Source organism: Herpailurus yagouaroundi, unplaced genomic scaffold (assembly GCF_014898765.1).
Source record: "Herpailurus yagouaroundi ecotype Mexico unplaced genomic scaffold, PumYag 180, whole genome shotgun sequence".
NCBI classification, from domain to species: Eukaryota; Metazoa; Chordata; class Mammalia; order Carnivora; family Felidae; genus Herpailurus; species Herpailurus yagouaroundi.
Window position 1 is genome coordinate 8,079,359 of NW_024412411.1, and position 13,621 is coordinate 8,092,979.

Genomic DNA, 13,621 nt, shown 5'->3' on the forward strand with positions numbered 1-13,621 from the left:
TGGTAGATCCTATCTAAATTTAGATTCCTGAAAACTGACCCCATAGAAGCCCATGGGATGTAAACAGAAGAGAGTTTGCATAATCATACAAAGATTTATTCTTTCTCCCTGAACGAGGCTACAGTATAAACTTTCCAACTTCAATGTAAGTTGATGTCTTTATGTTGCAAACTACTTGACTCTCGATGAACAGGGACAGTCCTCGTTCAAACGTCTACTCATTTAGGAAATATAATAATGTCAGTCAAAAACAAGAGTTGCATTAGTGGTTACCAGGGACACAGCATTGGTGGTGACAGGAAGAAACTTTCATGCCGAGTGATGGTGCTTGGAACTGTATAGCCCTCACCTGTAACCCAGTTTACATCAATCAGTACCCTTTCACAGGGCTCTGGCCTCTCCCAGTTTGGCTATTCCTTTTACCCACTAACACACAGTAGGGATGGCAAATGCCTGGTGTGCCATCAATATTCTCCATTCTGGTGACCATAACAGGTATTACTAATCAATCACAGAGACCCTTTCCCATTGATCCTGAATATAGCCTCAGGACCCTTCTTTTTGAGAGAGAGAGCGAGAGAGAGAGAGCGAGCGAGCGAGCACACACAGGGGAGAGGGAGAGGGAGAATCTTAAGCAGGCTCTACCCCCAGTGAGGAGCCTAACACAGGGCTCAGTCTCACGATGATGAGATCATGACCTGAGCTGAAGTCAAGAGTCAGACGCATAACTGACAGAGCCACCCAGGCTCCCCCTCGGGATCCTTCTTAACACAGCTTTCTAGACAGCATCAACTAAGCAATCAGAAGAGAAGAAACACGTATGCCCACCTGGCCTTGAAGCCATGGAATTCTCTGTGCCAGTCATCACAAGGGAGAGAGAGATCTGGCATACTGACGAAAGCTTACTATAGGTGGAGCTATTTAAGGTGACCTCCCTGTTTGAGGGGCTGTCACCTTCCTGATTACTTGTAAAATCCACGAATCTCGAACACTCAATCCATGCTCAAATCCCTTCTTCTGAACAAGCGGGGCCCATGTTTCGTTCATTGTTCCTAGTGACTGCACGTACTTCCTCAGCACACAGCCCTTTTTCTTCCACAGTAACCCAGGGGGTTATGCTATGACAGGGTTCTTTTCCACCGTGGATGACACCCTGTCTTCCTCTGGCCTGTGCCAGTTACTTCTGTTTCTCTTTACTGGGCTTACACTGGAGAAGTCCCCCTTGCATACAGAATTATCTCAGAATTCCTCAGCATGGCTTCAAGTTCTTCTCAAGCTGGCTTGACCTACCTTAAACCCGAGAATGACAGAATTCGAAGGCTGGAAAGGACAGAGGGTTAAGCCAACCCCTCTGGATGCCTTTATTAATAGGCTGATTTACAAAGAGGCAGTGGACTCTAAGCGGTGCCTACGGATCTCTTCAGATTAACATCTTCCCTGGGAGCAGATCAAAGATGGGGGTGAAGGAAGCAAGAAACCTGACTGTGGGGGGAATACGTCGAAAGAGCATCCAATGGGTGGCATCCTGTGGTGGCAAAGTAGGGGCCAAGAGGAGTTTCCTACATCGTGGAGGTGGCCTGGGGTCAGGCAAGAAGGCCAGTCAGCGCTGCTTGGGGTCTCTGTGCATCCCTCAGCCAACTCTCACTGCTAGTGGGGACCCGCTGCTCCTCAGTCCTGACCATGGCTGCACTCTGGACTTGGGCTCCCACAGTCCCCTCAGACCACCTCGTCACAGCCTCTCGTCACCTTCAGATATGCTTCCTGGCTGAGGTCAGCACAGTCCAATCTTTGGCAGTTTCCCTCCAACCCCAGGGCCCCCCACGTCTTTCCGGCTACGTGGCACTAGCAGGAGAGGCCTGCCTGCTGTCCAGCCTCTCCAACTGGTCATTTGTCGTGACTCCAATCCGTGACATTCACGCCACAGACCACCACCTCAAAGGTCAGTCTCGGTGACTGCTTACGCCTACTGCTAGGCATCCAACACAGGACGGAGCAGCTGCTCAGCTTCCTTCCTGCTTACAAGCAGGGAGCAGAAGAGGGTCCCAGAGAGATGACCTTGACAGTTTAGGGGGTGCAGGCCAGCGCCCCAGGGCTGCGTGGCTCGCCATGTGTGCTTTGGCCGTCGGGGCGGCAAGGTGCCCGTGGTGCCCACAGGCGTGTTGTGTACAGCGAAGGGGAGCCGAGGGGAGCTGGGGCGAGGGAGGTGCTTACCCACGAAGTATGCCAGCAGGATGACCAGCGTGGCTGAGATGACGATGGCGCTGAGGGCCGCGCACTTCCAGTTACAGTACTTGGAGGGCTTCTGGAGGTTGAAGGCTGGCCGGGCAAAGGTGCTGCGGGGCAGGGGCCGGGGCGGGGGTGAGTACACCGTGCTGGACGTCAGCGGGTACCCTGGTGAGGTGGTGCAGAAGAGTGGGGAGGTGCCTCCCGGCTTGAAGAGGAAGTGCCTGCGGGTGGAGAGAAGCCAGAGGGCATCAGGGTCTGTAGGCTCACTGGGACCAAGGTCAACCTGGAGGACAGAGGCAGCAATAGAAGCATGCAGAGGAGCCTGGAGAATCACCACAGAGAAGACAGGAGGGACAGAGAAAAGGAGAATCATGTACCAGACCACATAACAGGGCACACGAACACACGCTTCCGGGGAACACAATGGGATAGTCCTCCCCGTGGGAAAAACCACCCGGGGCCAAGGAAGAAGGTGTTACAGACTTGACAGAAGGCTGGGTGTGGAGATCCCTCTCCGGGGAAGGGCTGGGGTGGGGATGCTGTTTCTTGCGTATTATACTAGCTGTTCTCTAAAATTACTGGCAGTAACTAGGAATGTGTCTAAAATCCTGTTCCGTGTCCTGGAGCTAATGGAACCTAAATGTTTCTTCTCTCTCCAAGGCCTACTTTGCCAGTGTACCTTGGTGGAGGTATGAAATACCGTTCTGTTTAAAGGGTGTTTCGGGGGTGGAACTCAGAGACCACCATTAAGTTTTGCCATGGCTGAGTCCCCCAGTGGCTGTTATACAACCGATGGCAGCAAAAGCCTTCAGAAGCCAGACTGCTGCCTTCCAAACTCCTAGCAAAAGCTGTGTGAGAGGAGAGGTAGGCAAATGCATCCTCAGCCTAGCCATTGTCTTCAGGGCAGCGTGGCAGGTCAAAGCGCATGGTTGTGGCCAAACTAGGTGTCAGGAAACCCTCCACAGCTTGTCTTTAACCATGGCCACGGGAGAATTTGTACACGGCCTGGGAAATGGGGTGCGCTGGTTGCACTGCTTCCCCCTGAAACCTTAGAGCAATCTTGCACTCTGCTGGGGTGCAAGATGCCTCAGGTCACAGAACACATCCTTGGGATTACAATACGTATGATACAGGGCCTATGCTGCATAAAAATTGCTATGAGATGTCTCTCAGAATGGCAGAGGCAGCCAATGAGATGCCGGGAGCTGCATATTAACAATGCTGCTGTTAATATGCTGAAGACAGGGTACTTCAAGGAGAAACTCTTGGGGATGGGCATGCAACATGGCATCGTCACCTCCCGCAGGAGAGCCCAGGGAAAGGTCTCAGGGTCTGCATGCGAGTGCAGGAGCCACAGGGACAGCATACACAGAGAGGAAGAACGTGGGGATGTCACCTACCCGTCACTGTAAGCCCCATCATGGCGGGAGGCGCTGAGAATGTCCATCTCAATGAGGTTGTCCTGCAATGTCCCTAGGAATGGCTGCTTGCCTAGGTTTCTACGCACACATGGAGACATGAATGAAGCAATGAGTCATGCATCGATGAAGGGGGATAGTAGAGAAACACACAAAGTGGCCGTCTGCCGCAGCTGTGCGTGAGATCAGCGGGACAAGGCTGCCAGGCGATGGGTCTGTGTGCAAGCCACATGTGCGAGGGGTCTGCCTGGCACAGAGCATCCAGAGGGAGCATTCTCTGTACAAACCTGAATGTCTGGCAGTTGTGGCCATCAAATCACAGCTCTCACTGACGAAGACTGATTACGTCTCAGGCACTGAGCTAGGCATGATACATCCATTTACTTCAAATGTTCAGAATAGGCTATGCAAGGAAGGTGTATCCCCATTTTACAGGTGAGGCAACTGAGATGTGGAGAGGTAACAGGATTTGCCAAGGTTACCAGCTGGCAAGGTTCTATGCAGGAATTTGAGCTCAGGTTTTCTGTTTCCAAAGACTGTGCTTTCTCTACTATACATAGAAAGTAGAACGATGTATACTTTCTATACATCTGTTCAAACAACAACAAGAGACACTTGGCTAGTCCAAAGAAAAAAGAGTGATAAGCATTTGGGGCCATTTTCTTCTCAAGCAGTGGTGCTCAAACTCGAGTAAGCATCAGAATCGCCTGGAGAGCTGTGCTTTGCTGAGGCCCACCCCAGAGATTCGGAGTCAGAAGATGGAGGTGGGGCCTGAGAATCTGCATTTCTCACAAACCCCCAGGTTGAGGCTGACAATATTTAAAGTGTCACGGTCCTTTAGCAGAGCAGAGACCTCGGTGATGGCTGAATGGTGAGGATGGTGCCCTTCAGAAGACAGATGGGGCGTCGTGTCTTTTGTTCCCCTCATGTATACTGAGGGCAATGCATTTTCTGACAGCACCCATTTCTAATGCAGAATGGAGACAGACACACTTGCCCTCTGGGTCTCCATCGTGCCTGCTAACTGGCCTCATTCATACTGGAGTTTGCGGGATCCTGTTTCCTGATATTTTCACGCACTGCTCTCCCCTCACTTGAAAACCGTGTAAGTGCACAGTTTTAAACAAGCCGGTGATGGCTTCAGCCTATTGTATGCACCTCAAGGAAGGACTTGAGTGCCGAGAGCTAACTTTTGGGTTCGGCCCTGCGAGGGACTTTCCTGCTGACTTCGACCAGGCCTTGAGCACCAGAGAACCCAAATTCAAGTCCCTTTTCTGCCCCTTTCTTGCTGTGAGACTGTGTAAAAATTTCAACCTCTTCCAAACCTATACTTCATCTGTAAAATGGGGATAACAATTCTAAGTTCACAAAGTTGATGTAGGACCAAATGAGTAATGTTGGAAGTATCTGTAAAGGCTAAACACACATCATAGAAGTTCTAATGCCAATTTAGGTATTAGTACTAATTTACATAGCATTAGCACGAACACTAACAAATATTCTAGAAGTACTAATGCTAATCTGCCCTACATCTACCACAGCTTATTCACTGTTCTAGAACTCTGTATCTAACGTAAATGTTAGTCCCCACATTACAATGTCAGCACTATCATTTTTGCTTTGTAGGCTGGCAAATCAAAGATCAGAGATGTAACTTTCTGAAGGTCCTATCACGGAGTAAGCAAGCGGCAGAGCTGGAAGAGAACGCAGGTTTGTCTGATCCCACAGCTCACAAGCCTGTGTCACCGCCTTGCCTGTGGGTTTGCCCCCCGGGCCAGCCTTACATACCAAATGAGGAGGGGCTGTTGACACTTTCATTAGCACCCTCGGGGACGGTGGGAACACAAGGCAACACAGTTTAGCAGCCGGAGCCACTGAGAACTGCCATGGTGGTGGGGACCTCCCCTTTGAGAGAGTCCTGAGCTGTCTGGGCCCAGCAGCCTGGGTACCAGGCTGTTCTGGTTGTGTTCATGGCCCCCGGGGCCTCCCACAGGGTCTGAGAGGAACTACAGGGGTGCAGAAGTCCTTCAGAGTGGCCTCATTTCTGGCCCCACCCTCCACAGGTGGTCTCCTCATGGGAGGCCTCTTGTGATGAGGGAAGGCACAGAGACTCTGCGGTCAAAGAGGTCCCAGCTCCGTCATTCACCGGCCATGAGGTGGTGAGTCTATCTCTCTGAGCACTCATAAACTGGGATAATCACTCTCCTTATAGAAGCTAAAATATAATTTAGATCATGCTACTTCTCTACTCACAACCTTCCAATGGTTTCATAAGAATAAAACCATGGTCCTTACCAGGGTATACAACGTCTGGCCCCCTGCTACCTCTCCAATATCATTTTCTGTGCTACATATACCCTGGCCTCCATGCTGCTACTCCAACCAGCTAAAGCCTTTGCTGTCATTTGCCTGAATCACCTTCCCCCAAATATCTGCATGGGCCTTTCCTTCCCTTCTCATGGCTAACTGTAATAGTTCCCGTCCTGCTCTTTCTAATTACCCCTGGCCCCTAGCACTGCTTTAGTTTTCCCCATTGGACTAGACACACGCACGTATGCGCGCGTGCGCGCACACACACACACACACACACACACACACGTATTTTTTTCCTATTGCAATTTAAGTTCCGTAAGGGTAGAAATCTTACCTGCCTTGTTCTCTGCCATGTGCCCAGAGTCTACAAGAGCGCCTGGTACACAGAAGGCACTCCATAAATATTTGCTGAAGACCGTGAACGATGGGGTATACAAAGGGAGGCGCCCCTGGCATACTGCAGGCACACAGTTGGTGTTTAATTGAGGGGAGCACAGGTGGTGTTTTATTATTATTTCCCTCATTCCCTGTAGTTCAGGAGGGAATTTCCAGTCTTTCTACAGTCCCTATGGCCCAGCCTGAGCAGGCCCTAGCCGCTTCTGCCCAGAGGCCCAGGACGAGCTCTTGGTGCCTCCCTGGGGCCAGCAGCTGGCTGCATGGTATGCTTCTGTGTACATCTGGGAGTCTGGCTTGCATCGCTAGGCTAGGACTGGGCTCTCAGAGAGTCAAATGTGTACCTTAAAGCCCATCCAAAATAAATATATTCAGGAAAAAAAAGACAAAAAGGATAAAAATTGAAATGTTAATAGTGAGATTTTCCAGTGTCTGGATCAAGAGTGGTTTTTATTTCTACTTCTATAATTTAAGAAAAGAGAGCAATTATCTCTCAAACGTGCAGATCTGTTAGGACAGGGGAAGAGGCAGTGCACTGGAACAAAGGGTTTCTGGAGTGAGACTATGCCAGATTCCCTGAAAGAGCTTTCCACGTTGGCGCTAACTCAGATGTTAGCCATTTAGATCACTCGGGAATTTGGGGGGACGCTAGCACCTGCTGGAAATACTGCCAGTTTAGAATCCTACTGCTGACTTGAAATGCCCCTATTCTGTGCTTCTGAAACTTAGTTCTGAGTCAATAAGGCCTCATTTGATTGGTGAGGAAATCGAGACCCAGAGAGACATGTGTCCTGCTCACATGCGCAGAGCAACTTAGCGGCAGAGCTGAAACTAAAGCCTAGGTGTCTGGGCTCCTAGTTCGAGGCTCCTCCCCAAATTTCCTGCCCATTTCCCGCTCCCAACTCTGAGATTCCAGTTCTTCGGGAAACAAAAGTTACAAGGCTCTCCTAATGAAGGCCCATGCTGCCGAGGCCTCCTTAAATCACAGTCCTGCCTGGTCTCCAGCTCACTGCTGTTGGGAACTCGGGTGTGGACACTAGATTCATCGGACCCGCACACCGGTGGGTATTGTTACCTCATTTTAACAAATATGGAAACTGAGGCCCAGATTGGATGAGTGACTGCCCAAGGTCACACAGCAACTGAAAGGTAGAGCTGGGACTGAAAACCACATTCCTCCAACCTCACTGCCTCCAGCTGCCTCTCAGGAGAGAGTTGCTGAGTACCCGGAGAGGGGATGTAGTCAAGTGCATTCTGCTGTCACAGCTCTCCTTGCAGTGGGGAGGGGACCGCCTCCCCTCTACGCCTGAGAGGAGGCCCCGGGCAAGTCCCTGAGCTGCCTGCAGGGATTCTAGTTCGGCTCAGGTCAGGCAGAGCTCGCCTTCTGAGGACAGAACAAATAGCTTTTGGGAAGGACGTGGCCGGAAAGTCACAGTGGCCAGGTCTTCAGACTGCCTTGCTCAATAGCTCATCTCACCGCGAGCCCGCTGTCCTGGCCATGCTTCACCCACAAAGCCCTGGGGCAGCCACCCAGCAGAACAGGACATTCTGCTACATGCTATACTAGCTGTCCAGCTACATTCTGCAGCTGACAACCCCAAGGTGTGCAGGGCGTCAGAGATTTGGCCAAGGCCCCATAAAGACTTTGTGATAGAGCCAGCATTTAACAAATGAATGAACAAAAGCAACAAAAAATGAACCGGGTCTTCCAGGTCACAGTGATCCTTCCGAAAGGCCAATCCCATAACGTTACTCTCCTATTTCAAAGATGTTTGTAACTACTCACCCCACTTCTGCCACCCTCAGGCCCCATACCCACCTCTTCTTCCTATAACTCAAGGCCCTCCATTGCCGACTCTCATTTACATGCATTTCCATGAGGCCCATGTGCTCCCGTGTTCCCCAACTCTTAGCCATCTCTCCAAGATACGAAGCTGTCTCAGCTCTCTGCTTTTGCCCAGCTGTCCCTCACCCGAGAATTCCTTTCTCCCCTGCAATCTCCTCCCGATGCAGGTCCAAATAATCAGGAGGGCAGCACTGGAGAGCAGCTAGGTCCTCTGGAGCCAGCTGGCCGGGGTGTGGATCCTGGCCCTGCCACTTGCTGGCTGTGTTTCCTTACGCAACTTACTTCACTTTCCTGTCTTCAGATTCTTCATCTCTAAAGTGGAGATGATAATAAGACTACCTACCTGGTACAGCAGTTACCATAGCAGTCCTGACTGAGGTTTTCCGGAGGGTTCCCACCATTAACTGACGAGCGGCTGACTCACTGTGTCTAAACTACGTGTACAAACAATATGGTTTATGCCAAACACCTGCTTTCCTTCTGGGTGTCTGAATTTGGGCCGTTGCCAGGCATAAGGTGCCTGTGTGACCAGTTCCCAATAAAAATCCTAGGTGCTGAGTCTCTTACGCGCTTCCCTCTAAGGAGCCCCAGTAAGGGCCCCATGAGTGTTTGGTGTGACTGTTCCTTGATGCCCCCATACAGAGGGAGCCACACTCTCCTCTCTGCTAAGACCACCCCCCAAGTCAGAGCACTATCCAAAGTGCCATCTTCATTCAATCATTTATGGGTCTGCCTTCCTCATAAGACCATGAGCTTCTTCTAAGATAGTGGCTCTGTTTTCTGCATGCCTGGGACCAAATCAAGTGACAGGGACAACTGTCCACCCCAATTTCCTAAAATGCTCAGGAGTTGGCCTGGCCCACTAGAAGGTACTGTGTGCTATTCTGGGAACTATACCAAGCCTGGGTTGGAGACCACCAGGATGTCCTCCCATCCCTGAGGGGTAGACAGGGCTATTCCCCTAATTGAGCATGACCACACAACGGGCCTCAGGCTCCCAAACCAGGCCTGGGATCAGATGAGCTAGAGCAGGGGTCTGGCAGCCTCGTGCTCTGGCTTCCCCTTCATCTGACAGGAGCCTGACAGGCTATTAATCAGACAACCCCTATGAAATCAATTAAACATTTGATGCTACAGAGCGTGAATGAAGTGGACCAGGGTATAGTGGACCCTGAACACATGGATCCCACCAGAATGGACCACAGATGCACCAGCAGACCCCAAAGCAACATGTGACCCCCAGCTCTGGGAATCACAGGGAGGCCTGGTCTCCCCTTGGGGACTCCGTTAACCCTCGTAAGGTGCTAGAGGCAGTGGGTTAACCAAGTCCTCCCTCTCACTTGCCCTCCTGCCTTTGTCTCCAGCATGAAATCTAACCCCCGGCTGCTTATTCTGCCAGCTGTTATGCTGTTTTCTCAGCTATTTACTTTTGACTCTCAACATAGACTCAGTGCGACAATTGCAGAAGGGCCTGTGACTGTTCCTCTGGCATCATGGGGCTCCCCATTCGGGTGCCGCTTGGTTAAAGGCTGTTGGCTACAGCCGCCTCAACTAGGCCCTGCTCCCTTGGGCTTTCAGGCCTCTGCTCAGGCTGTGCCTCCCTCACACCCCTTCTTCTTGGCTCCACCTGGGGAATCCTGCCTGTTCTTCGACAGTCAGCCCCACAGCACCAGGTCCCCTGGGAAGCTGTCCTTTTCCCCACTCAAGTTAGGTATAACATTTCATTCACTGTTCCACTGTTCATTCATTTAACCTGCGTGTTAATATTTTTCCAGTACCCATGACGTGGCAAGCCCTGTGCTGCCCGCTGAAAATCCGGAGGCAATTAAAACACAGACTCCTGGTATGTGCCTCTATCGCAGCAGTTGCCCTAGTGCAAGAGTCTGTTCTCTTAGACATATTGCCCACTGGGCACACAGTAGGCATTCGGTGACTATTTCCTGAGTAACAAGCACTACATGGGAAGCAGTTGAGCACTTACTGCGTGCCAAGACATTTTCAGACCTGATCATATGTAATTGCTATCACAGCCTCAGGAGGCACTACAGTGGGTTAGAAGTGGCCGAAAATCCTTTGGCACTCTCCCCTTGAGAAGTCCCTCTCCTTGAAGCTGGCTGGCCTAGGACTGCTCTGACCAACAGAACAATGGCAGGAGGGACACTATGCCATTGCAGACCAAGCCTTTAGAAGGATCGGCGACTTCTGTCTCAGTGCCATGGAGCTCTGAGCCACTGAGTATGAAGTCCACTCCCTGCTGGGAAGACTGGGAGGAGAAGCCCTGAGACCACGTTAGAGGGTGAGGGTCCGCTGAGCCCAGCTACCCAGCCTTCTTCTCCAAGGCTCAGGCATGCGAGTCAAGCCACTTGGCTCCTTCAGATTGCCCAGCTAACAGCTAATACCACTGACCGACCCTAGGTCAGGAAGACCCAGCTCTTCCTGAACTCCCGACTCACACTGTGAAGTCTAATCAACTGGTAGAGTTTGACAGTCATTTGTTATGCAGCAATAGAGAATCAGAACAGGAAGTTACTAAGATTTTCTCCCTTTTAGAGATGAAGAAATTTAAGGTCTAGGATCACAGCCAGTGAGTGACAGGGTGGGGATGTGGGCACAGGATCTGCCTGGCCCTAAAACCTGTGCTATGAACAACTAGCTTCAGTGAAAGGACCATCACTTATGTACTCAGAGCACTGGGGCCAAACTTCCCTTTCCAAGGTGGGGAAAAAGGTGCAATCTCCTATTTCCTCTCAACTCTTTGGGTGAGCAGGAGTTCAATAAATATTTTTTCAAGACTTTTTTCTTTACAGGGTTGATATGGGAAGATGATGTATATGAAAAAACATGGGAAATCATTTTTATAGTGTGTCTTTTAATGCCAGGCACCATGCTTTATGTTTCTTATGTGATTCACTTCCTTCCAATCGGAGAGGCCTGAGTTGTTAGCCCAATTTACACAGGCAAATCGAGGGTCAGGGATGTTCATGAACTTGCTGGGACAGTAACTGTTAAAGCCAAGACAGGAATCCAAGTCCTCCGACTGTAAATTCTGTGCTATTCCTATCTTACCACGCTGGTCAAAATTATCTGCAGTTCTATCTGCCAGATGGGGCACCAACCCCTCTTCAACCTTGTTGGTTTTGTGACATCAACCAGGAAAGGTCAAGTATTAAGGCCCAGAATTCTGAATGTGTTACCGGCTGTATTAGGCACCTCTCCCAGTTTGAGACCATCTTTAGATGCACAAAACTCTGGGGTAACAGAGGAAACCTACCTCAAACATTTCATCTGGGTCTTTAAGAGTAAGTAGGACTTTGCAAGACCAAGAAGTAAGAAGGAGGGCAGCTCTGGCGGACAACTGTACGAGAGCATGTGCAAAGGCACAGAGGCATGAAAGGGGTGGGCATCTTGGGGAAGACTGATACACACACACACACACACACACTCATACATATATCAGATGTTAAATATATATACCTGTATAGATTTACATAAAATAGTATATATGAATATATATATGCTGACATGTTAACGATGGTTACGTTTGGTAGTAGATAGAAGTGATTTTCTTTTATTTCCGAAGTGTGATAAAGTAGAAGGAAGGACAAAGAAAACCAAGTTCCGTGTGGTTTGTACAATGGACGTGGGAGGACAGAGGGTCAGAAAGGCAGGTGTCGGCTGGCTGATGAGGCAAGAGAGGTCAGCTGGGCCCACTCTACCAGGAAAATGCCCTGCTGCTGGTCCTCTATCTTCCTTTCCTCTGAAAAACCCAGAGAACCACCTACTTTGATACTAAGGGATAAAAATGAACATCCAACCAGAGGGAGTGGCTACTGTGTTCCATGCAGAGAATCAGAACCATCGATTATTTGCTGACTTCTTTCAGCCATGTGCAGTCATTCAATAAGCCCATGGGAACTAATGGGGATCTGATTAAGCTACCCTGGGTGGGATGGCATATGATCATCCAGCTCTGTCACTGATGAGAGCCAAGGAGGCATGTCAGGAAAACTCACACATGATTTTAGAGGAGGTCAACAAAAACAATATTAATTAAGAGACTGGGGGTGGGGCGAGCTGGGCGTTATCTCGAAGAGATTTGCTTTTGGAAAAGCGATTCTACAGGAGTAAAAGGGCACAAAAGGATGTTGATGTTCTTTCACTGGATCCCACAAGCTCAACGTGCAGATGTCATAATGCCAGATAGAGTCAGATGGGTACATGTTCCATGTGTAAATTAATTTCACCTCTTTAAGTGTGGGATGACTTCTGTCCTCTTCACAGATAAAGAACAGGAGTTTGAAAAAATAAAATCTACGTTTCCCCACTACTTAGGGTAGAAGATGAAGAGGTTCTAATTGTGCTAGACTGGGACACTTCATCTTTAGAGAAAGTAGGGAAAGGCTATGTCCCCCAAAGTCAACAGAGGGGTAAGAATTATGGGTAAATCTTTTTTAAAATTATTTTTTTATTAAAATTCAATTTAGTTAACATATACGGTGGTAAAGATTTCAGGAGTAGAATCCAGCGATTCATCACTTACATACAACACCCAGTGTTCATCCCAACAAGTGCCCTCCTTAATGCCCATCACCCATTTAGCCCATCCCCTCACTCAACACCCCACCAGCCACCCTCAGTTTATCCTCTGTATTTAAGAGTCTCTTAATAGTTTGTCTCTCTGTTTTTAACCTTATTTTTGCTTTTCTTCCAGATTATGGGTAAATCTAATTTTTGTCTTTATATCTTTCTGCATTTTCTCCAGTGAGTTTGTATGCCTGTATCTTAAAAAAACAAAAAAACAAAACAACAACAACAAAAAAAACTCCTCATTTTCATTTTGGTAAAATAGTGACTAACCAGAGGGAAGGGGGGCAGCTACAGAACTGATGCTGGGGCGCCTGGGTGGCGCAGTCGGTTAAGCGTCCGACTTCAGCCAGGTCACGATCTCACAGTCCGTGAGTTCGAGCCCCGCGTCAGGCTCTGGGCTGATGGCTCGGAGCCTGGAGCCTGTTTCCGATTCTGTGTCTCCCTCTCTCTCTGCCCCTCCCCCGTTCATGCTCTGTCTCTCTCTGTCCCAAAAATAAATTTTAAAAGTTGAAAAAAAAAAATAAAGCTATTAAAAAAAAAAAAAAGAACTGATGCTGACTGAAGTCCCTGGAGGGAAGGGAGCACTCTGCAAGACTGGAAGAATGCAGAGGTGGAGAGGTCCGGGCCAGGGGAGACCAGGAGAAGGTGGCTGTGGTGTAGGGAAATAGCATTGCACACTGAGTCAGGCATCCTGGGTTCATATCTTAGACACACATCCACCGTCTATGTGACCTGAACTAGTCACCGAGTCTGATTCTCAGCTTCCAAAACTCCCAAATGGGATCACAAATCACAACAAGCCCTTGGTAAAGTTGTGAGGATTACATCACATTTCAAG

The 13,621-nt window shown here is 49.4% G+C and overlaps 1 protein-coding gene across 6 annotated transcripts in view; it reads right to left on the bottom strand.

The window, feature by feature from the left end:
• Positions 1–13,621, bottom strand: part of TENM4 (teneurin transmembrane protein 4) — a 2,953,639-nt gene that overhangs the window by 224,748 nt on the left and 2,715,270 nt on the right. For 5 of the 6 annotated variants that reach the window (XM_040489706.1, XM_040489709.1, XM_040489712.1 and 2 more), the window contains 2 exons: positions 3,627–3,725; positions 2,212–2,447 (listed from right to left, as the gene is read on the bottom strand). In XM_040489706.1, the coding sequence (XP_040345640.1) occupies positions 2,212–2,447; positions 3,627–3,725 (335 nt within the window). The remainder of the gene's footprint in view (positions 1–2,211; positions 2,448–3,626; positions 3,726–13,621) is intronic. The other variant, XM_040489711.1, reaches the window with a different exon arrangement.